The sequence below is a fragment of the Onychomys torridus genome, chromosome 7 (genome assembly GCF_903995425.1).
Source record: "Onychomys torridus chromosome 7, mOncTor1.1, whole genome shotgun sequence".
Classification (NCBI taxonomy): Eukaryota; Metazoa; Chordata; class Mammalia; order Rodentia; family Cricetidae; genus Onychomys; species Onychomys torridus.
In genome coordinates, this window is record NC_050449.1 from 112,969,500 (window position 1) to 112,993,436 (window position 23,937).

Here is a 23,937-nt window from a genome sequence, read left to right on the forward strand (position 1 = left end):
TCACTCCCTCTTAGGGTCCCGTGGGACTGAGGGCAAGGTCACACCACCCCCTCTTCTGTCTTGGGCTCAGGGGACTGCCCAGAGAGTTAGAAGCTAAAGATGTGGAGAGGTATCTGTCTAGGTCCTGGGGTGGGGGAGCACTGTGATAATTAATACTGTCAGCTTAATAGCATCTAACATCACCTAGGAGACAAACCGAGCATGTCTGAGACTGGTTTTCTAGACTGGGCTAACTGGTGTGGGAAGACCCACCCTGAATAAGGGTGGCACCAATGCCTTAGGCTGGGGTCCTGATCTAAATAAAAAGGGGGAAGTGAGCTGGGCACCAGCATTCATCTCTCTGGAATCTGACTGCAGATGCCATGTGACCAGCTGCTCAAGCTCCTTCCCCAAGGTAATGGATGGTACCCTACAGCCGTGAGTCACCTTTTCTTCAAGTTGCTTGTCAGGTATTCTGTCTTAGCAACGCGGGAAGTAACTAATACAGGGGCTGGCAAGGACTGGTTGTCCCCCACGCGGCGCTGACCCCCTTCATCCACTTCCAGGACCAGCTGGGGTGAAGTGAGAGGGAGGAGCCAGGGAAGGTGAAGAGGTCCTGGCCTCAGCGCAGAGGCGGTCCCCGCAGACTGCGCCACCCACGCCGCCTCGCCCCGCCTCCCGGACTCCCCGTAATTCCCGCACCCTGGAGGCGCCGCCGCCTTTCAGCGACCCGCAGCCAGCGAGCGCAGCGAGCAGGTAAGGTCTGGACCCGCGCGTAGGGGTGGGATGGAGCAGGCTGCGGACCGCAGGGAGCAGAGGGAAGGGCTGGTCATCGCTTCCCGCTTCCCGCAGAGGACCACAGGCAAAGAGACGAAACCCGGGGAGCTAGGCACTGTCATCTGGCTGGGAGGGGACACCGCGTCACGAAGCACCCCAAGACCTGCAGATGCGGGGGACCGGCCAACTCCCGGGTCCCCACACTGATTCCCAGGACCTGACAGCTGCCTACTGGTGTTCCGCTCCGGGAGCTGGAGACACCGCGCAGGTCTTTAAGGGGTGACTGCATGCTGGCAGTCACCAGCACACCCCAATGCGAACCGGCTTTGCTGGTGTGCTTTGAGGTACAGCCCAGCCCGAGACGGGTGAATGTTCCTAGGAGGAGGGTTTGTGATGCCCCTGTGCTGTTCACAGGTGGAGCGACCTACAGGAGAAAAGAAAAAGAAAAGAAAACCGCACACGCTCCTTTGTGGTTTTATTTTCAAAACTGCTCTCTAGTTAAAGTTTTAGCGTATCCACTCCTCCAGCTTTACATTTGGGGAGAGGACGCTGGGGTTGAGGGTCCAGTTTCCCTTGGTCCCTGGAGCTTTGAGTTTGAGTGCACTGTTCCCAAAGAGGCTCCATTTAGAGGAGCTGACGTGCGTTCGATATTAATACCTGCAAGTTAGTTTTTGAATTTACGAAGTCAGGGGCTGACCACACTCTTCTTCTGTATTCTTTCCCCCTCAGCCGGGAGAGAAGATGTTTACCGTGATGACCCGCCAGCCTTGTGAACAAGCAGGTAAGTGTCGCTCACTGGATGGCCAGTGTGATTTTGTTAGATCCCAGGAGAATCCCAGCTTTGGTTTGCAGCTCTTCATCCATACCTCCTGTGAATGGCTGTTTATCATTGTTCCTAGACGCCATGGCTCACCTAGGTTTCACCCTTGGCATTCTTCAGATAAAGTAATGCTTTCCACAAAGCCACACGAAACAAGGGCTAACACAAATGTTGGCTTAAATGGTTTTTCTTGTTTGTATAATCCATTATTTTGGTTCTTGTGGTTTCCTTCCCTGGCTATGTGTAAAGTCTGTGTTATGTATTGTTGACTTGGGGATGAAAATGGATAGAGTTGAATCTGTTCTGGCACAGGGCTTACTACACCCTCCCTTCTTTGGGGTCAGTGTTATGATAGGTGCACAGGAATCCCTCCCCCTGCAAGTCGGTCTGTCTGTCTGTCTGTCCCTCTCCCCCTTTTTTCCCCCTCCCACACACTCCCAAGCCTGCCCAGCCTGGCTCCTTGGCTCCCCAGTACCTCCTCTCCAGGCTCAGGTAGGCACCTGCAATTAACAATGTTTGCCCAGCCCTAACTACTGCACAGCTCTAGGCTGTATTTCTTCATGAATGAGACCTAGCCCAGTCTGTTCACTTTGTAATAAGCTTTTTTGCTGGGTAAGTGTTTGCTGAAGGTAATCATAGCTTTTCACTTGGAAAGTGCTGAAGCCCCAAGGATTCTGGAGGCCAGCCCATGGTTGTGGTCAGGAGAATGCTTACATTTCACACACCCCTCCCCTGGAAGAGATTCCCTTAGCTATGCCCTAAACTGCTGATTCTCAACTTCTAAAAGGGTATGACTTGAGGACATAAAGATTAATTTATATGAAATATTTTGGAAAGAGCACTTGTGCTACAGGAGATGGTTTATATTGCATCGAACATTTCCCCCAAAATATATTGGAATTTTAACACACATACTGTAACATTCCACATACAAGCTAATTGGTTACATTCTTTCCTATGGAAGATTAAATTTGGCAGATTAAATCTACTAGGTCTTGTTGAAAAGAAAACCTTAAACCCCTGTTACTGACACTGATGAGGTTTGGAAGTAGGATTGGGGCTGGAGAGATGGCTCAGTTCAATTCCAGCAACCACATGGTGGCTCACAACCGTCCATAATGAGATCTGGTGCCCCCTTCTGGTGTGCAGCCAGGACACTGTATACATAATAAATAAATATTAGAGAAAAAAAGGAAAGAAAGAGAGAGAGAGAGAGAGAGAGAGAGAGAGAGAGAGAGAAGAAAGAAAGAGAGAGAGAAAGAAAGAAAGAAAGGAGTGAGTTCATATCTGTGGATTCACTGGTTCCTGACTGGCTGGGTAGGTTTTATCCAGAGCACAGAGGAGTGATTTAGGACCCCTTCTGATGATCTGAGGTTCAGTGTCACAGAGCTAGGCTCTTCTCCAGGTCGTTGATGGGTACTCCACAATGAGTAACTTACCCATAAGTCACCTCACATTTGTGGATTAAGTGGGGTGGGTTTCTAGAAGTGCAGTTTGGTCAGGTGGCAGGCATTTTGAGCTTTGGTAAATACTAACAAATTGTCTTCCATGGATACCACACCAGCTACACTCCCGACAGGGGAGAGGAGGAAGGGATTAGGTGGCCAGCCACCTTTGACATCAGGAAGTGTCTATGACTTGTCTATATTGACAAGCAGGAGTTCCCCACCCCCACCCCTGCTCTCCAAGCCGCAAGCAAGGTAATGCAATTGGATATGGGCTGCAACTAATTTGATTAAGGTGGTGCATGCAGCCTTTGTTTTCTTCCAGGAAAAATCCAGAAGTAAAGAGGAAGTAAATCATAGTCTGGGAACGTTCTGGAATAGGGCAGAATACACCCATGGCTGTTGAGGGGTAGGGTGGTGGAATTGAATTGTAGCATTCTCACCCTGCACAGCAACCACGGGGCCACCTGAGGGACCAAACACTTGAAATATGACTGAGGAATTATTTATTTTAATTAATTTGCACTTAAGCAGCCAGTTTCAAGAGAAATATTGATATTGTTTCATCTGCCATAATTATATCATATTTCAGCCATTGGGCACTATTTGTATTTATGCCTTAGTATTCTACCAAGACTTTCACTTCTTTATTTTTGGTCTTGGAACTCTCTTTGCAAACCAGGCTGGCCTTGAACTCAGAGATTCACCTGCTTCTGCCTCCCAAGTACTAGGATTAAGGTGTGCGCCACCACTGCCCTATTATTTAGTCAAGGTTTGGTTTGTTTGTTTTTCTAAAATGCAGGGTCTCATGCAGCCCAGGCTGACTGAACTTTCTACATAGCTAAGCCTGGACTTGAACTATTGATTCTTCTGACTCTGGGCCCTCTGCTTTTGGAGTACTGTGATTATAGGCCTGTAGTTTCAAGCCCAGCCAACTTCCATGTTTTAATTAACTAGCTGTTATATTTTTTTAAACTACATATAATTGGTATAGAAGAAATGGTTAGATCTTCGTTATACTCCCGAGTTGGGTAGTCTCACCTTCTGAACGCACATGTCTTAGGATTGTGTATACAATTCTTTCATGTTTGTTTGAGACAGTATCTCCCTGTGTAACCCTGGCTGTCCTGGAACTCTCTATGTAGACCAAGCAGGCCTTGAACTCACAGAGATCTTGCCTCTGCCTATGGAATGCTGGGTGCCACTAGGCTTGGCATGTATGCAATTATTAAGAATTATAGAATTCACTGGGTGGCCGGTGGTGCACGCCTTTCATCCCAGAACTTGGGAGGCAGAGCCAAGTGGATCTCTGTGAGGCCAGCCTGTTCTACAGAGCGAGATCCAGGACAGGCACCAAAACCACACAGAAGAACCTTGTCTCAGAGAGAGAGAGAGAGAGAGAGAGAGAGAGAGAGAGAGAGAGAGAATTACAGAATCCAAAGGGTGAATTGTACAGAAGAAGCTAGTTTGATTGATTTTCAAGTTTGCCCCCAAAGGATTTTGAAGGGCTTGATGAGTTTTGACAAATACAGGCACCCCACACCCCATAGTCCTGTGGACATGGAGTACACGTCCACCACTGCAGAAAGTGCTCACATTTCCCTCCCATGAGCCCCCTGCCCCAAACCTTCAGGAGACCACTCTTTCCTGTGTGTTCCTGGCTCGCTTTATAGCTTTGTATAAATGAAATCATTTCCATTTTCTAAGATCCACAGTTCTAATTCCTTTCACTGAGATTAAGCAAAGGATCATATCATGTTTCAGTAGAAAATACAGAGTTTTTCTTCTTCCTTCCTTCCTTCCTTTCTTTCTTTCTTTCTTTCTTTCTTTCTTTCTTTCTTTCTTTCTTTCTTTCTTTCTTTCTATTTTTCTTTCCGAGACAGGGTTTCTTTGTGTAGCCCTGGGTGTCCTGGAACTAGCTTTGTAGACCTGGCTGGTCTTGAACTCACAGAGATCCACTACCTCTGCCTCCTGAGTGCTGGGGTTAAAGGCATTCGCCACCACTGCCCAATTAAAAACCCAATTTTTAAAATCTGCATTAAAATTTTCATTTTACATTTACATATTTATTTACGTGTGAGATGTCAGAGAACAGCCTTTGGGTGTTGGAACTCAGGTCGCCATGCTTGGCTTCCCACTGCAGGCTTCAGGGCCCTCTCCCGGACTCCAGCCATCATCACTTTGGTGGTCTTGCTTGTGAGCATCGTGGTGCTTGTGACGCTGACACTCATCCAGATCCATCATCCTCAGGTCCTCCCTCCAGGGCTGAAGGTAAGCCAGAATGGGCCACAGCATCAGCCATCCTAAAACCATAACTTAAAGGGAAAACTCTCTTTCCCTGCCTCCAGCTGGAGAAAGCAATATGAGACCCACAGAGAAGGTCTGAGGGTACTGGGCTTGTGATGTTGCGGTGCAGATTGAGGAGTGACACTTTTCCAGGGACTGGGTAGCCTTGCTCTGACTTCTGCTATAGGAGACAAAGATAGAGTGTGTACCCAAGAACTGCAGGTGTACAGTGCCTGCTCTTACCAGTCAGTCTGTCTCTGGAAAGCATACAGTCTGATCATGAGTGAACAGCAGGAGAGGCATGGGCTCCTGGTTTTTAGATGTTGAGAAATCTCTTTGAGCCATATTTGTGCCACTTCTCTTAGGTCTAAGACATGTGTGTGGCCCCTCCAGTCCCATGTATGTGGTCCAGTGACCTCTCTGAGTTCACTCCCAAATGGCCTGATGCTTGATTGCTGGCCTTCACTCTGAGGAGATGGATGGTTGGGTAGGGGCGGGCCTTGAAATGAAGAGTGACAAGGGGTGATGATTCAGGGAGCCCTGCAGTCATTTTGGGAATCAGTCAGCAAACATTTTATGTAATACCCCAAACAGTAATATTTTAGGCTCTGAAGGCCACTTAATGTCTCTGCTGCATGCTGTTGTTAGGTTTGGGGATCATTAAAAATGTATGCAGTCTTCTTAGCAGGAAAAGGCTCCATTAGAGAGCCGAGTCACTCAGCTGTGTTATCGGACTCTCCTTTAGTTACACTTGGTCTCATGTCTTTTCTCCATCTTCTGCCACCAGCAACCGTTTGAAGGTTGTATTTGGAGCAGACAGATTCAGAACATGAGGAAGTAATATGACCTGGGGTTCCATGAGCAGCCTTGCCTGGTATTTGGATGGGTTGAAGTAAGATCTTTTCATTGTGGTGGTTTTTTGCTGTTTTTGTTTGTTTGTTGAGACAGGGTCTCTACATAGTCCTTGCTGTCCTGGAGCTCATTATGTAGACCAGGCTGGCCTTGAACTCACAGAGATCCACCTGACTCTACCTCCTGAGTGCTGGGATTAAAGTGTAAAGAATATTTTACTTAAGAATCTCTGTGGTTGCCAGGTAGTGGTGGTACATATCTTTAATCCCAGCACTCGGGAGGCAAAGGCAGGGAAATTTCTGTGGATTCGAGGCCAGCCTGGTCTACAAAGTGAGTTCCAGGACAGTCAAGAGTTGTTAACACAGAGAAACCGTGTTTTGAAAAACAAACCAACAATAAAAAAATTCTCGGTGGCTGGAGAGATAGTTCAGTGATAAAAAGGGCTTTGCTGCTCTTGCAGAAGGCCTGAGCTCAGTTCCCAGGGCCCATGTTGAGCCACCTACAACCTCCTGTAATTTCAGGAGATCTGATGCCCTCTTCTGGCCTGCAGGGGTATCTGTACTTACATGCACATACCCACACAGAGATATACACATACACATGTAATTAAAAAGAAAATAAAATGTTTAAAGGAAATCTCTGTCCTTGTGAAGAATGTAAGGGGAATGTTTACCTATGATGAGAGAAAGCGAATGGTCCTGCCCAAGGCATCAGCTGAGGAAAGAGAAGCTGTTTTTCCATGGTTTGGGCGCTGCCTTTTTCTACAAACTATGAAAAATTAGGACTGCAACTAAGATCATACCTTGTCTTCACACTTCTTATACTGCTGCTTGTTTGAGTGAGCACCACCTCACACACAGCAACTTGTCTTTCTTAACCCTGTGCCAGCTGTGGAGGTGGCAGGGCCAACACTGGCTGACCACCATTTTTCAAAGAGGCAGACATTTGTCTAGTGAGTCACAAGACTGGAACTGAAATCAGCCCTCGCTTCCCACAGCTAGGCTCTCTTCCCTCCTCCTGCTTCCCTTGACCCTGAATGGAGACTCCAGGAGGAGAATCTCTGTGGGAGCTGTCCTGGTTTGCTTTCTGTTGCCATGATAACGAAAGCATAACCAAGAGCAGCGTGGGGGGAGGAGTGGGATTTCAGCAGGAGCTCAAGGCAGGAACCTGGAGGCAGGATTTGAAGCAGAAGCCTGGAGGAGTGCTGCCTACTGACTTGCTCCTTGGGGTTCACTCAGTTTGTTTCCTTACACCCCAGGGGCATCTGCCTAGGCTTAGCACCTCCCACAGTGGCCTGGGCCCTCGGACATCAAGAAAACAACCAAGAATCAAGCAAATGCTCAATAGAGGTGCCCACAGACTAGTCTGATGGGGGCAGTTCCTCAGCTGAGGTTCCTGCTTCTCAGATGGCGCCAGCTTGAGTCAAGTTGACAACTAATCCAACCAGCACAGGAGCACGGGGAGCAAGACAGGGAGGGGCACCCTGATGTAGGAAGCTGTGTAGAGCTGGGGGAATTAGGGGGTGGGAGGGAGGACGGGGACCACCTTAGAATGCTGTAACTGTAGCCACATACCTGGGCCCCACATTTCAAAAGGACCAGCTCTAACTGGACTTCATGTTAGTATCTCTCCACAGGACGTGCCTACCCTGAGCCTATGCTCCTCCTTCTAGAATGTGCTGTGGTGCCTGGATCCTTAAGTCAGGGTCTCTTAACTGCTAGTCTGAGAGGTGGTCTCAAGGTAGCTGCTTGTAGGAGTTAGAGCTAAAACTTCCTGTCAGCTAGTGACAGGATGCTATTGTGACATTGTGGGGTGATTTGAAAGAAAATGGCCCCCAAAGGGTGTGACACTATTAGGAGGTGTGGCCTTGTTGGAGTGGGTGTGGTCTTGCTGGAGGAAGTGTGTTACTGTGAGGATGGGCTTTGAGGTCTCATATATGCTCAAATCATGCCCAATAAGACAGATCACTTCCTGTTTCTTGCAAGCCAAGATATAGGACTGCATGCCACCATGTTACACTATGATGATAATAGACTAAACCTCTGAAAATATAAGCCACCCCAGTTATAGTTTCTCTATAAGAGTTGTCATGGTCATGGTGTCTCTTTACAGCAATAGAAACCCTGAGACAGATGTCATGGTACAATATTCATTACTGTACTCATTACGCATGTGTTTGTGATGATGCTGGTGCCATCAGCTGATGCTCCCAGCTGAGTAAAAGGACAGTGTGATGCATGCTAGCATTAGCAGAGGACTGTGCTGGCTTGTGTAGTGTCACACTGTACTTTATATACTTCTGGAGTGTAAGATTGCATCTACCTATAATCCCAGCACTCACACGCCAAGTTGGCCTGGGCTGTATAAGGAGAGGGGGGGGGGAGGACTTTCAATTCATTTTGGAATAGCTGCTGACCTGGCCACAGTCACAGGGCACAGGAAGTTGCCTGGTTTGGATGGTCCATTTTGCTTGAGTGGGCAGATGAAATGCGAGAAGAGACAGATGCTCTGGGCAGAAGCTGGGCAGATGACAACAGCTGGCAGCAGAGTTCCACATGCAGCTTTGCTTAGGTTTGAGAGACCTCTGTGTTTCGGTTTTCCGTGGTATGGCAGGGTAGGGCAGAGTGCTGCAGGGGTGTAGCTGAATGACTGTGAGGTCCCTTTAGCTTTGGTCGTGTTTATGTTTTCCTGCCACAAGCCGTTTTGCTTCTGTGCAGCTGCCTGTGGGCTGTGAGGACCAGCTTTGCCTGCTCCCGCAGTGTCTGCTGCCCCCATGAAAGGGTATGACACCTGCTCTTAAATCCAGCCTTGACTTGCCTGACCTTGACTGATGGAAGTTAAGAGCAGAAGCATTCGAGAAAAACTCAATCAAAGGTCAGAAATGTCCCCAGTCCCTTGCGTGACTGGTCTGACCTTGGCAAGCTTCAAGGGTAAACATGATGTCACTCTCATTTTTCACCCAGGCCCCCACCTGCTTTATTACCACAAATGCCCAAATCTTCCCTTCGAGGGTTTTCTCACCCTCCCTCTCTCCCATCATGGCCATCCATGTTTGAGGTTTCTCTGTCTGTTCCTAATACCCCAGTGCCACTCCCCTGTTTTAGCCACTGGTTGTCACCGTTGAAGAGGGTCCTGAAGAATCTTAAGGGTTCAAGGATTGACTTTCCCTCAGAGCTGCTCGGCCATGGCCATGTTAGTTAGCCAGGTAGAAGATCACAGGCTTCTTGGTTCCCACGCCCATGCTCTATTGATGTTCTCTGAAGTACAGTCACTGAGCAGCCTGGGTGAAAGTCATCCCCACTAGCTCTCAGCGAGCCTTGCTCAGTCTCCTAGATTTCTGGTACCTTGTGGCCCATGCTGTTCTGATTTTGAGGCAGCAAGAAGTGTATAAGTGGTTCCTCCCAATACAAGCTGGTTTACCTTGCCTGGAGCCACTTTTGCTCCCGGGGTGAAGTCTGAAGGGATCTTCTGTCCAAACAAAGGCAGTATATTGATCACAGCACATTGGGCCTGTTATTCCACAGCTGTCTCATCAAACTTGATTTCCGTTTAAGCCTGGAGACTGAGAACCGACAGGTCTGAGAGTTGCTGCGGCTTAATCCCAGGTCTGTTCTCATGTCCAATGAGATGGTTAATACTAGCCGTATGAAGGCAATAAGGCTTATTGAAATACCAGGTAAAGTTGGTTCCTGGGGTACGTCTGCTCAGAAGTCTATTACTGCCCCCACTCTGAGAGCGCTAGTAACATCTAAGATGGCTGACCTCATGACCCATGACCTGTACTTTTGCTTTCAGCAGAAGATCATGCAGCATTCAAATGTTGACCACGGGCTTTAGCATGAAAGACTGTTCCAGCTAGGCTGTGGTAGCCCATGCCTTTCATCCTAGCACTTAGCAGGCAGAGGCAGATCTATGAGTTGAGACCAGCCCAGCCTGGTCTACAGAGTGAGTTACGGAATGGCCAGGGCTACACAGAGAAACTATCTTGAAAAAAACAAACAAATAAAAACAAAAACAAAAGAAGAAAAAGTAGAAGAAGACTGTTCTCTGTTCTTTTGTTGTTGTTGTTGTTGTTGTTGTTTGAGATAGGGTTTCTCTTTGTAGTCTTGGCTGGTCTGGAACTCACTCTGTAGACCAGGCTGGCCTTGAACTCACAATGATCAGCCTGCCTCCTGACTCCCAAGTGCTGGTATTGCCATGCCTTGAGGAACACACTGGATGTGTCATCAGAACCACATTCAAGCCATGCTTCTTTTTTGACAGCACACTGACCATAAATAATCCATCATCTAGTTGAGTTGAGAAAATATCTCCCTCCCTGCCCCTTAACAACAGAGCATCCACAGTGGGTCCAGTGATTTAAGCAAATAATCTCAAAATATGGGTTAAAATATTTTTTCCATTTAGCAAATGTGGGCACCTGGGGAGATGGCTGGGGGTGGGGGGGTGCTTGCTGCACAAGGGTGAAGACCAAGTACAGTGGCATCTAGCCCTGGGAGGTGGAGATGGCCAGCTAGTCTTGGCAGTTGGTGAGTACCAGGTACAATGAGAAACCTTAGCCCAAAGAACAAGGTGGAGCTGCTGGAGAGAGGACTCAGCACTTAAGAGCACTGGTTGTTCTTCCAAAGGGTTCTGTTCAATTCCCAGCACCCACATGGCAGCTCACAGCCATCTGTGACTCAGGGAGTCTGATGCCCTCTTTTGACTTCCTGTGTATACCAGGTACCAGGCATGCACATGGTACACACAGACATACAGGCAAAACACCCATACACATAAAATCAAAATAAATAGATTTAAAAAAAATAAGGTGACGAGTAATAGAGTAAGACCCCCAATGTCAGTCTCTGGCCACCACATATGTTCAACATCGACACATATGCACAGACACCACATATGCCAGTGAGGTGGGTCGGTTTTAGACGTGGAGCTGGGTCCTGTTTCCTCACCAGCAGGTGCTGGGGAGTCCAGACACTGTTAGAAGCCCAGTACCAGTTGAAGTCACAAAGAGTAGATACTCTAACTTCCTTCCAATCTCATCCTAGGATCAGTCCTGAGGCGTCACACTCTGGGAATGCATGCTTCCTTTGCGAAGGTTTGAAAAACGACTTGGGGAACAGCAGATTCCTCTCAGTCTCTCCCTATTCTTTTTCCCCCTGTGGGTTGGCACCAGGCTTGGCAGGGCCAGTGACGGTGATCAGTTCCTCTGTAGGGGGAGGGGGAGAAGTCAGGCTGATCCTCCAGAGGCCTTGGCCTCTTCAGTGCCTGGCTTCAGTTTCTACCTGCCCTTTAATCTCACTGGGAGTCTCTGCCTGGGACAGATCTGAACAAAGCCAGCCTTGTTTGCCATGGGAATGTCCTGTCAGGATCCCTATCAGATTCATCAGGCTGAAGGGCTGAGATTAAGGAGCTGTCCGGGAGCCAACACCACTGATTTTCTAGTTCAGTAAAATAGAGAGATGTGACCCAAGAGCTGGGGCAGTTGCTCATAATACAAGAGAACTAGAAGGCTCCTGCAGGCCTGGACCAGAGAGGTGCTTATGTCAATCATCCTGTAGTTCACAAAAGACATGATGGAGGTATTCAAAGTGGTTTACTAAAGGGAGGATTCCATGGAGACTTGTTAAGGAAGACCATTAGACACATAAATCTGTGTACATATGTACAGTATAATCCCATGCTGATTTAGAAACATAACTGAGGTGCAGAGACGGACTGGTTAAGAGCACTGGCTGCTCTTGTAGAGGACTTTGGTTCAGTTCCTAGCATCCACATGGTGGCTCACACTATCTGTAACTCCACCTTCAGGGGACCTGACACCCTTTTCTGGTCTCCATAGGTACTAGGTGTGCATGTGGTATACACACGCAGGCAAATACTCACATAGAAGATAAAAATAATCTTTAAAAAAACTATATATACCCACATATACATATATGTACACACACACACACACACACACACACACATAACCATAGTTAGGCATGGTGGCACCCCAGGTAATCCTGGCACAGACGAGGCTAAAGCAAGAGAGTTAAGAATTTTTCTTTTTTTTCTTTTTTGTTTTTTTTTGAGACAGGATTTCTCTGTGTAGTTTTGGAGCCTGTCCTGGATCTCGCTCTGTAGACCAGGCTGGCCTCGAACTCACAGAGATCTACCTGCCTCTGCCTCCCGAGTGCTGGAATTAAAGGCTTGTGCCACCACAGCCTGGTGAGAGTTAAGAGTTTAAGTCCAGCCTGGGCTACAGAATAGGATCTTGCCTCTAAGCAAATACATCTGCACGTATGTGATTATATGAAGCCACATGTAGAGCAGGCCATCAGATGTGATAAGTGACATGAGGTTAAGGCGATATTAACTTTGAGGAGCACTTTGCCTGCCTTTTCTCCATGCCTTTTTCTTTTTTCTTTCCCTTGAAACAGGGCTTTTCTGTGAAACCACCTTGGCTGTCCTGGAACTTGCTTTGTAGACCAGGCTGGCCTCACTTTTTCTTTATAAATTTATTTATGTTATTATTTGGCTTTTCCATATATGATAAAAAGCCCTCCATTTTAATCTAATGTGTGTGTGTGTGTGTGTGTGTGTGTGTGTGAGAGAGAGAGAGACAGAGACAGAGACAGAGACAGAGACAGAGACAGAGAGACAGGTGGATGCACATGCCCTGGTGTACATGTGGGTCAGAGGACAGCTTTGTGGAGTTGTTCTCTCCTTCTGACTTAACATGACTTCCAAGGATCAAACTCAGGTCATTGGGTTTGTCCAGAAAGAACTTCCCCACCAACTGTCTCAAAGCCCCCCTTTTTAGACAAGTCTTACTTTGTGACCAGGCTAGCCTAGGATATGCAACAATCTTTTTTGTTTGTTTGTTTGTTTGAGAGAGTTTCTCTGTGTAGCTTTGGAGCCTATCCTGGAACTCACTCTGTAGCCCAGGCTGGCCTCCAACTCACAGAGATCCATCTGCCTCTGCCTCAGTGCTGGGAGGCGTGCACCACCACCACCTGGTGATGTGCAACAATCTTCTTTTTAATTTATTTGTTTATTATGTACACAGAAGAGGGCGACAGATCTCATTACAGATGGTTGTGAGCCACCATGTGGTTGCTGGGAATTGAACTCAGGACCTCTGGAAGAGCAGCCAGTGCTCTTAACCTCTGAGCCATCTCTCCAGCCCTGATGTACAACAATCTTATCTTAGCCTCCCAGATACTGAGGTTACAAGCATCGACCACTACACTTATCTGAGAGTAATCTTTTTATTTTATTTTTTTATGTGTTTATTCTTCAGAGTCTCACGTAGCCCAGACTGGCCTCATACTTGCTGTGTGGCCAAGGATGACCTTGAACTCCTGACCCTTCTGTCTCAACTATCCTAATTGATGAGATTATGGACAATACTACCATACTTAGCAATCACAGCCTTTTAAAACAAGCAGCCACTTAACATTGGGCATATGGTTTCCTGTTTACCTTTGCAGTAAGTACCTAAGATGAGGGAACCCCAGGAGGTTAACTACCTCCCAGTATTGTGAGACTGGAGAACCTATTTAGAACATCCTGTCTGGGACCAGCTTCGTCTTCTCCCATAGGTCAAGAAAAGCTGGACTAAAAGTCAAGGAATAGGAGGAAGGCTGCCCCTTGAAGCCCCCTGGGTTCCCCTAGCTGACTCTGGCCTTGCATTGATAGTACAGTTTGGTCTGGGTTGAGTGGCTAGGCTTACAGGTATAGCTCCCTGGTGCCAGCCCACTTGTTCACACCCATGTTACCACAGGGGGAGCAGCTGCCAATATTACATTGCTCTTTTGTCCTTAAATTGTGTGCACTTCTTCTGAGGGCTGATGGGAATCCTAACATGGCTCTTCCTTGTGTGAAGTTACTACGGTGTCTTCCCACAATTTCTTTTGGTTGTTTATCTCCACAGTAAGCCTGGACATTCACTGAGACCCCAGTGTTATCCCTGGGTCTGGATGAAGCCGGGATCTGGGTGCTCACTTGCTGTTTGCCAGCTCCTTCACATTAGCTTCTCAAAGTCATCTACATATTAGAATTACCTGGGGAGGAGTTGCTGTGCCTATTCTTAGAAATTCGGACTTGATTGGTCTGGTGTGGAGCCTCAGCACTGGGCATTTTTAAGCTCCCTCCCTCCCCAGGGGAGTCCCATGCATGACCAAGACTGAGAGCCTACCCACCTCATCTCATCCCTTCCCCAGAGTCCAGGGAGCTGCAGCTGATTTGGAGACAAGCAGTTCTCTCGTCTTGATCTGCCCCTACCTAAATGAAGCATGTGCATCAATATGGCCAGGGTTCTCTGAAGGTGGAAGTTTCCTGTTCCAACTGCATGCTTCCCATCCTGGTAGCTGCTTCCCAAGTACTTGGCTCAGAGTCTTAATATTACTTATAAATGCTCGGCCAGTAGGAATGGCTTATTACTAACTAGCTCTTATGCCTAAATTAACCCATAATTCTTATCTATGCTTAGCCATGTGACTTGGTACCTTTTCTCAGTTCTGCCTTGACATGTTGCTTCCTCTGTGTCTGGCTGGTGACTCCTGACTCGGCCCTTCCTCTTCCCAGAATTCTCCTAGTCTGCTCATCCCACCTATACTTCCTGCCTGACTACTGGCCAATCAGCATTTAAACCAATTCGAGTGACAAATCTTTACTGTGTACAGGAGAATTATTCCACAGCAGTTCCCCCTTCTGCTATTTTGCTAAATGGACATAGTATCAGCTGCCTTCAAAATATATCTATGCTCATAGGCCAGCACAGCTCTCAACACTTCTCTGGGAAGCTTCTTTTTTGTGGGACAGCTATTAATACAGAGGTCCACAGCTGGCCAGAGTGCAGAGGATGAGTAACCACAGAGTACTCAGCCCTAAATGAGACATCTGTATTAAACCCCTTCCCAACATAGCTCAGGGAACATTGCAGAAGAGGGGATGAAAAGATTGTAAGAGCCAGAGACCCGGGTTGAGTGCTGCAGAGAAATGGTGTCATCTGGGCACATCAGAGTCATTGTACTCATGAGCTCACAGTGGCTGTGGCTGCCAGCACATGACATGTACAAGCCGGTCAACATCCAACATAGATGAAGGGAAGGTTCCAGGGACTCCACCCCTAGCTGAGAAGCTATAGGTAGGTGACAACTACCGGGAAGAGAGGGTCAGTTTTCTTAGGTGAGTGGCCCCTGGCAGGATGCCTGTGTTGCAGTAGATGGCCCTATACCTACACACAAGGATGGTACTGGACTCAGTGGGCTATGAAAAGACAGCATTAAGGGATGGGGGCATAATGGGGAAGAGCTGGAGAGGGAATTGGGAGTTGATATGACCAAATTAATTTCATGCATGTATGAAATTCTCCAAGAATAAATTAATTGACATCTGAGTGCTCATCTCAGTGGTCCACAGTCCTGCTTCCAACTCTTTTCCTCTTCCCTTCAGTATGGAATTGTGCTGGATGCTGGTTCTTCCAGAACCACTGTCTACGTGTATCAGTGGCCAGCAGAAAAGGAGAATAACACAGGAGTGGTCAGCCAAACCTTCAAATGCAATGTGAAAGGTAAAGGGGGCAGGGAGGCCTGGGCTGGGGGTCAGAAGAGCCTGAAGTACCATGTTGCTGCCCATCTGTGGAGCCAGCTTGGTCTAGTCCTTTCCATGCCAGCCCTCCACCATGGGGGGTGAGGGGCAGTGAATGGGCTGAGATTTCCCTCTGTAGCATTCTCCTACGTGACGATGGGAATCATGAAACTTGTGTGTGAGAAATGAAGGGCCTGCCTCTGCACAATGAGAGCAGTAAGCAAGGGTTCAACGTTTTCTTGTGCAAATTTTCCAGCTCCCTAGTTCCACGGGATTGTGTGAGAAAGCCAGGTGCTACATACTTGTAGAGGAATACACACGGCACATACACCAAGACAGACAGACAGACAGACAACACACACACACAAGTGTGCTGGGAACCAGGCCATTCAGGGTGGCTTTCCCATAGCAGCCAGAGCCACAGACACTTACTTAAATAGAGACCACAACAGAGGCAGGGGGATACCCACTGGGGATGCCCTGAGGGTCTAGACCTCTGGGATGTGCTTGGGTTCACCATCCCTGTGACTGGCCACCACTCTGAGAAAACAGACCCAAGTTAGTGCTGGAGAAGCCACGTGTCCTCGAGGGTGTGACACTTGCCAAACTTCTAGTTTGTAATTTCAGCTGGAGTTTGTGGTCTCTGATCCCTCAAGAGTATATATGGATTCCTGAGGCAACATCCATCAAAAGAAAAATGGTTCATTTCTGGGTGTTCTGAGGGTTCTGTGAATCCATCTTGGCCCTTAGTCACAGATAACATCCAAACTGCCAAGAACTCCTTCCACCAAGGGGCAGCTAGTGCGTGAGGGTGCAGAGGGGTGCACGTATACATGACTGTGGCCGCCAGAGGATTCCCTCGGCTATCAGTCCTCAAGTACCATCCACCCAGGGTTTTTAATTTTCCCTTTTTCTTTTCTTCTCTTCATCTCACTCTCTCCTGTCTTTCTTTCTTTCTCTTTCTTTCTTTCTTTCTCTCTCTCTCTCTCTCTCTCTCTCTCTCTCTCTCTCTCTCTCTTTCTCTCTCTCTCTCTCTCTCTCTCTCTTCTTCTTCTTCTTCTTTTTATTTTTATTTATTTATTTATTTTTGAGATAGGATCTCTCACTGACCTGGAGCTTACAGAGTAAGCTAGGCAGCCGGCTAGGGAGCCCCAGGGACCCTCCTGTCTCTGTCCCCCCCTACCCCCCGCTGGGATTACAAGCATGTACAATTACGCCCAGCTTTTTACTTGAGTTCTGGAGGACAGAACTCAGGTGCTTGTGTTTACATTGCAAGTACTTTATCACCGAACCATCTACCCACCCCTGACTTTTTATTTAAAAGTCCTTTTTACTGTTGTTTGTTCTAAAGAAAGCTAGTGAGTTCTGACTGCTTGCTCTCAGGATCTGGAATCTCCAGTTATGAGAATAATCCCCAAGATGCCCCTAAGGCCTTTGAGGAGTGCATGTTAAAGGTCAAGGAACAGGTCCCAGAGCACCTCCATGGATCCACCCGCATTTACCTGGGAGCCACAGCTGGGATGCGCTTGCTGAGGTAAGGACTAAAGGCACAAAACAGCCCATGTGACCAAAACAGCCAAGCATGTCACTCTGTTTCTGGGAGCAAACCCAAGAGAAAAAAGCCCATATTCTGCTGTAAGTTTAGGCTTTGATGGCTGGGAAACTTTTAGCCATTATTTTCATAGCAAGAAAGAAATACTTCTAAAATTGGGTTCCTTCTCTGTGGTGATTTTACCAAGAAGTCTAGAAAAGGTCAGATTGGCATGACATCTGATCACTGGGTATCCTGTACTTCCTTGGAGAATAGTTATTGTCTTTGGCATGGGTAAACAGTCAGTTAAATTTTGTGGTAAGCTCAGCCCTTAGCCACGTAGGCTCTGCCCCTGTGCGGAATGTCCCAGAGACCTTTGTAAGATAATGCAATGTCTACTCCTCACCCAGGGCAAAGCCTTTGGAGTTTATATGGAACAAACATCTCATTCCATCCACTGTGTTCCTGCTGAACCTATAGAACATGACATTGATCCTAGGGACATATAATGTGTGTGTGTGTGTGTGTGTGTGTGTGTGTGTGTGTGTGTGTGTGTGTGTTTTGTTAAGATAGGGTTTCACACTGTTGTCCATGTTAGTCTGCAACTTACTATATAGCCCAGGCTGTCCTTGAACTTATAGCCATCCTCCTGTGTCTGTAAAGTATAGGTCACCATGAGTCACCATGCCAAGTTTAATGTCTTTTCTCTTTTTTGATTTTGTTTTTGTTTTGTTTTGTTTTCCTGTGGTGAGCATTGAATCCAGGACCTTGCACATGTTAGGCAAGTGCTCTACCAGTGAGCTACATCTCCAGCTGTCTCCATTTCTTCATTGTAGTATTACTTTGACCTTGAAATCGAAATAGAATTTTTAAAATAACTCCAGAAAAAATGGAAATGTAATCTGTCCAGAGTACAAGCTGCTCAGGGTGTTAGAAGTAAGGTCCCGTGCTCATGATCCCAGCAGGAGAGAGGACCAGGCAAGCCTGAGCACTTTAACATCATCACATAAAGAACCCTAGAGCTTCTGCTGCTGGGTAGGACCTTTCTGGATGTTTCTTTATCCTTACCATTGCCTAAAGCAACCAGGCCCTTTCCTCCTTCCCTCACTGATCAACCAAGCACTGGCTTCCTTTTCCCACTAGCAAAGGGAGAGCTGCCTCCATGTGAGCTTTCTCTAGAGCAGTGGTTCTCAGCCTTTAATACAGTTCTTCACGCAGTGGTGACCCCGACCATAAAATTTTCATTGCTACTTCCTAACTAATTTTCTACTGTTATGAGTAGTAATGTGAATATCTGATATACAGGATATCTGATATGTGACTCATGTGAAAGGGTTATTTGACCCCCAAAAGGGTCACAACCCACAGGTTGAGAACCATTGCTCTGTAGGGTACCATGGCAGAAAGGAACTATGATGATATTGTGCCTGAGTAACCTGGTGTTACTATGTTGTCAGGCCTCTGAGGGTCACATGCTGGTGTTTTTCTGTCCAGGGATGAAGACACTCATGTCTCTTCCTGGTGAAACTCTCTCAAGGAATCCAAAGGCTGAGCCTTTCTCATCCCCTTCCATCCTAAGTTCATGTTTTTTAGACAAATGAGGCTCCTTTCTATGCTGCCCCCAGAGACTGTAGGTCATTGCTGTGCCCTCTCTGGTCTTACATCCTCCACTGACCTGAGCCAGAGCAAAACAGATAAGAAGTCTTTCTGGTTACCTACCTCCTGGTGGAAGGACCAGCTAGGGGCAGGGGAGGACAATGACAAACAGGGCTTCCATCGGAAGCTATTTTCCTACCTGGCAGTCCTGCAGGTAACCATGTGCACCCCACCTCCCAGCCGCCCTGGGAGATCTACCAAATGGGCTGGGAGTTGACGGGAAGCCTGCCCTGCCTCCATGCTCAGTCTCTTGTGTTCTGTGCCTTGCATAGGTTGCAGAATGAGACAGCAGCTCATGAAGTCCTTGAGAGCATCCAAAGCTACTTCAAGTCCCAGCCTTTTGATTTTAGGGGTGCTCAAATCATTTCTGGGCAAGAGGAAGGGGTATATGGATGGATTACAGCCAACTATATAATGGGAAATTTCCTGGAGGTGTGTGGAAAGAAATGCATGGTTTCTTATCTCACCATTTATCCCATCCCTGTGGGTGATGGCCGAGGCGGAGGTCCTTGCTCAGGGGGCATTGCTTCCATGTAAAGCAATGGGGAAGCACTCAGGGACAACAGCTCAGGAAGGCATTTACATACTGGACCAAATGTGTGGACAAGGCGAGAAGTCGCATCACTTTGCTGGTTCATAAGAAATTTGGGAGGGGTCTAAATTGAACCCTGGGCTTCAGATGTTTAGAAGGGCAGCTTGAGGATGACCCTTCCAGGAGGCTCATAATCACCTGGAGATTAGAGTCCTCAATCTTTGTCCCCAGGGAGGTGTCTTCATTGTGTCCCTGGCCTCTTCACTGTCCCCTACCTGCAAAGGACATTGAGGCCACATCCCAGACTAGATTTTTGATTCCCCCACAAGTATATTTTGAATTTTCAAATTAATTGGCATGATTAATCTTTGGGAAATCTCACATGAGACTTCACCCTGAAAGGCCTCAGATGCAGTAACAGGGGACACATTTCCCTGCAGGGTGTGTGGGGCAGCACACCACCAGGCCCTCTGTGTGACACACAGCTCATGAACTGCATGCATTTGTGTTACCGATTTAGCTTATGACCCCTCACATAAGAGGAGAGAGCCAGCCCTGAGTGCTGCCACCCTTCCTAGCAGCAGGACTTGGAACTTGGGTGGAGAGCCCCGGCGAGCCGAGATGGTGTCTTCGGCTTTTCTTCTCACTTCCTTTCTCCACCATGCAGAGGAACCTGTGGCACATGTGGGTTCACCCACACGGAGTAGACACCACAGGAGCCTTGGATTTAGGAGGTGCCTCCACCCAGATATCCTTTGTGTCCGAAGAAAAGATGGAGCCGAATGCCAGTGACACGGTGCAGGTGTCCTTATATGGCTACACGTACACGCTCTACACACACAGTTTCCAGTGTTATGGCCGGAACGAAGCAGAGAAGAAGTTCCTGGCGATTCTTCTGCAGGTACTCAGTGGGAGCGTCTGAGCCAGGGGAGGAGGTCTGCCTTGAGTGTCCATCCTCACTCCAGTTTGCAGAGTGGATAGAAATAACATCATTATCTCATGTGATCCTGGGTCTCTTCTCCCTCCCTCTCTTCCTGTCTCCCTTTCCTCCTCTGTTGGATTACCCACTTCCAGCAAATGTAAGGAAAACCAGGGAGGATTGGACTTCAGTGATGCTCAGTTGAGGAAATGCCTGTTGTGAAGGTGTAAGGACAGGCATGGCCGGTGTGCTGGTGCACTTCTTTAATCCCAGTGCTTATGAAGTAGGGGCAGGAGAATCTCTGTGAGTTCAAGGCTAGTCCAGTCTACATAGTGAGGTCCAGGCCAGCCAAGGCTACATAATGAGAAAAGGCCAGGCATGGTGATGTGTACTGTAACGTGGGCGCTCCAGGGCAGGGCAGGCAGATCCCTGGGGCTTGCTGCCCAGCCAGTCTGTCCTACTGGGCCAGTTCCAGACCAGTTGAGAGACCGTTTCAAAAAGCGAGGCGTGGAATGGAAAGATGGCTCATCAGTTAAGAGGATTGGCTGCTCTTTCAGAGGACAGGAGTTCAGTTCCCAGCACCCACATGGTGGTCACAACAACCTATAATTCCAGTTCCAAGGGATCTGACACTCTCTTCTGGCTTCGGTGAGCACCCAAATGCTCACATGTGCATGTGTACATATGCATACAAACACATACACAAATAAAACAAATACTTAAAAAGGCTAGATGGAGAGGCACATACTTTTGATCTGAGCATTCATGAGGCAGAGGCAGGTGGATCTCTGTGAATTTGAGGCCAGCCTGGTCTACATAGTTATTCCAAGCAAATCAGGGTTACATAGTGAGATCCTTTCTCAAAATAATAATAATAATAAACAACTTACTAAAAGAAATAAAAACCAAGTGGATGGCACTGGAGGAACAACACCTAACATTGACCTCTGGTCTCCACAGGTGTGTGCACATATGCTCCTGTGAGAGTACACACACACACACACACACATACACACACACACACACACACACACACACACACACACACACTTTACTGACTGAGTCATCCATCTCCCTACACTCCCAAATTGTTTAAAAAAAAATCTTTATAAATTTTATTATCGGTCAATGTTTGATTCACCTGCCTGTTTTACACATGTATATACCAAGTCACCTGAGAAGGTTCTTAGGATTCCCGCTCTCTGGCAGCAGTGCGCACTGTGCGGTGGTGGCTCTCAGCCTTTCTTTTGGCATTGCAGGGTAGTGGTGGGGAGAATCTTCCAGAAGGAAACTGTTCTGTCTCACAATTCCTGTTGTCCACCCAGAGCTCTCCCACTGGAACCAATATCAGCAACCCCTGCTACCCTCGGGGTTACAGCACCACCTTCGACTTGGGCCACGTGTTTGGCAGCCTGTGCACTGAGAAGCAGAGGCCGGAGAGCTACAGCCCCAGTGACATGGTCACCTTCACAGGAACTGGAGACCCATGGCTGTGCAGGGAGAGCGTGGCTTCTGTGTTTGACTTCAAAGCTTGCCAGGAGCAAGATGCTTGTTCCTTTGATGGTGTTTACCAGCCCAAGGTTCAAGGACCATTTGTGGTGAGACCAAAGACCAGTTGGCTGGCAGGTGGGGGGCCTCTGCACCCCCAGGGAGTGCCCCCTCCTTCCCTTTCTTTCCTCTGCCCTGCCGTCTTTATTCCTTCCCCAGATAGATCCATAGCACACCCCTCTGTCCTGCTCACAGGCGTTCGCGGGGTTCTATTACACGGCCAGCGCACTGAACCTCTCTGGAAGCTTCTCCCTTCCTTCCTTCAACAGCAGCAGCTGGGAGTTCTGCAGACACACTTGGATGGAGGTCAGTATTAGAAAAGAGAGGGTGAGTGAGCATCAGGGCAAGCAGTGTAGCAGAATGTGCGCGTGTGCGTGTGCGTGTGCGCGCGTGTGCGTGCGTGTGCGTGTGTGTGTGTGTGTATAAGTATGAGTGTATATATTTATGGATGTGTTTCTCTATGTATAAGCATGTGGTTACCCCTCTAGAGGTGGTGGGACCTGAGAGAATGGAGCTGATAAATCAGGTGGACTAAAGTCTCATACAATAGCCAATTTTATTCAGAGCATCAGAATGATTTGTACTCCGAGGGTTAGGAAGAGTTACCTGAGTCACAAAGACAAGCCACATGTGGAAAAACATGTTTTTCCATAGAGGCACATAAATAAATAACAACATCCAGCTGTGATGACTAACATGAAGTAAACTCACTCCTATCCGCTACACCTGAGGGGAGCATGAAAACATGTTCCAAGAATAATTCTGTCTTCTGAAGACACTGAGGTCACAAGACTCTTGTCTGGTTTTCTTGGAGTCTCCTTATGAGCACTCAGAATTCCCTCCACATGACTCCATTCTTGAACCGTGTTCTGAAATGCATCTACGAATGTATATGAGATACATAGGTGAGCATGTGTGTACATATGCGTGTATATGTGTATATATACGTGTACGTGCATATTGTGTGTTCAGGGTTAGCATGGGCTATATGAGACCCTATCTGAAAATAAAAATGAAAGAGAACAGTGCGGTAGGTTGAAGCGGCACGTGGTGTAAATAACCTCTGTGACCTCTGGGTCATGGGCAACACCGGGGCCATATTCCAGTGCAATTGTGTCATTTGTCATTTCCGTGGAATCCCCGGGATGGGTTCCGAAACACTGCTGTCACCCTCCAGTGCTCCCACGTGCACACTTTGGGGTTCACCTGCCTGCTGCCCTCTCAGGTGTCCCTACCTCCTTTCCAGCTCCGGTCCCTGCTTCCCAGGTTTGACGAGGTGTATGCCCGCTCCTACTGCTTCTCAGCTCACTACATCTACCACCTGCTCGTGAACGGATACAAATTCACGGAGGAGACTTGGCCTCAGATACACTTTGAGAAGGAAGTAAGTCAAAACACAAGGTTTATATGCATAGATGTAGAAGAGAGGTCAAAGGTTAAAGGATGACCTAATCTTGCTGGTCACCTGTGAACACCCCAGGAAAAGAAGCGAAAGAACTTAATATGTAGCCCAGGCTGGCCTGGAGCTCACTATGTAGCCCAGGCTGGCCTGGAGCTCACTATGTAAGTACTAGGATTAAAGATGTACACCTCCTCTCCTGGCTTATGATTTGTTTTATAACAGAATAGTTAGGTGCTCTCTGTTATACAAAAGACAATGTAAAATACAGCATTGAGGGCATGGGGAGTTCACATTAGCTCCTTCTTATTAAATATGGATTTTCCCTTTAAAGGAACCTGAGGTCACTGTGTTTATAGACAAAACTTAGGTTTTTTTTTTGGGGGGGGGGCTTCTTGTCTCAGTAATAGAGTAATGGTAACTGGCAGATAATACATGATAGGTAGGTTAGATGGATGATGGATTGGATGGGTGGATAGTCAAATGGTAGGCGATAGATTAGATGATACAGATAGATGAAAGATAACTGGACAGAGGCAGACTGATACGTTAGACACATGGATACACAGATGACAGCTAGACAGCTGGACAGATGTTGCCTAGTGACTAAGATGTTT

At 47.6% G+C, this 23,937-nt stretch overlaps 1 protein-coding gene across 2 annotated transcripts in view; it reads left to right on the forward strand.

Moving 5' to 3' along the window:
• Positions 1-402: 402 nt before the first annotated feature.
• Positions 403-23,937, forward strand: part of Entpd3 (ectonucleoside triphosphate diphosphohydrolase 3) — a 29,407-nt gene continuing 5,872 nt past the window's right edge. Inside the window, exons 1-11 of one of the 2 annotated variants that reach the window (XM_036194261.1) lie at positions 403-449; positions 546-735; positions 1,486-1,537; positions 5,165-5,292; positions 15,601-15,718; positions 17,119-17,269; positions 19,195-19,354; positions 20,122-20,355; positions 21,699-21,971; positions 22,117-22,227; positions 23,168-23,305. In XM_036194261.1, coding sequence (XP_036050154.1) covers positions 1,498-1,537; positions 5,165-5,292; positions 15,601-15,718; positions 17,119-17,269; positions 19,195-19,354; positions 20,122-20,355; positions 21,699-21,971; positions 22,117-22,227; positions 23,168-23,305 — 1,353 coding nt within the window. In that variant the 5' untranslated portion in view covers positions 403-449; positions 546-735; positions 1,486-1,497. Of the gene's footprint in view, positions 450-545; positions 736-1,045; positions 1,101-1,485; positions 1,538-5,164; positions 5,293-15,600; positions 15,719-17,118; positions 17,270-19,194; positions 19,355-20,121; positions 20,356-21,698; positions 21,972-22,116; positions 22,228-23,167; positions 23,306-23,937 lie in introns of those variants that run through there. The other variant, XM_036194262.1, reaches the window with a different exon arrangement.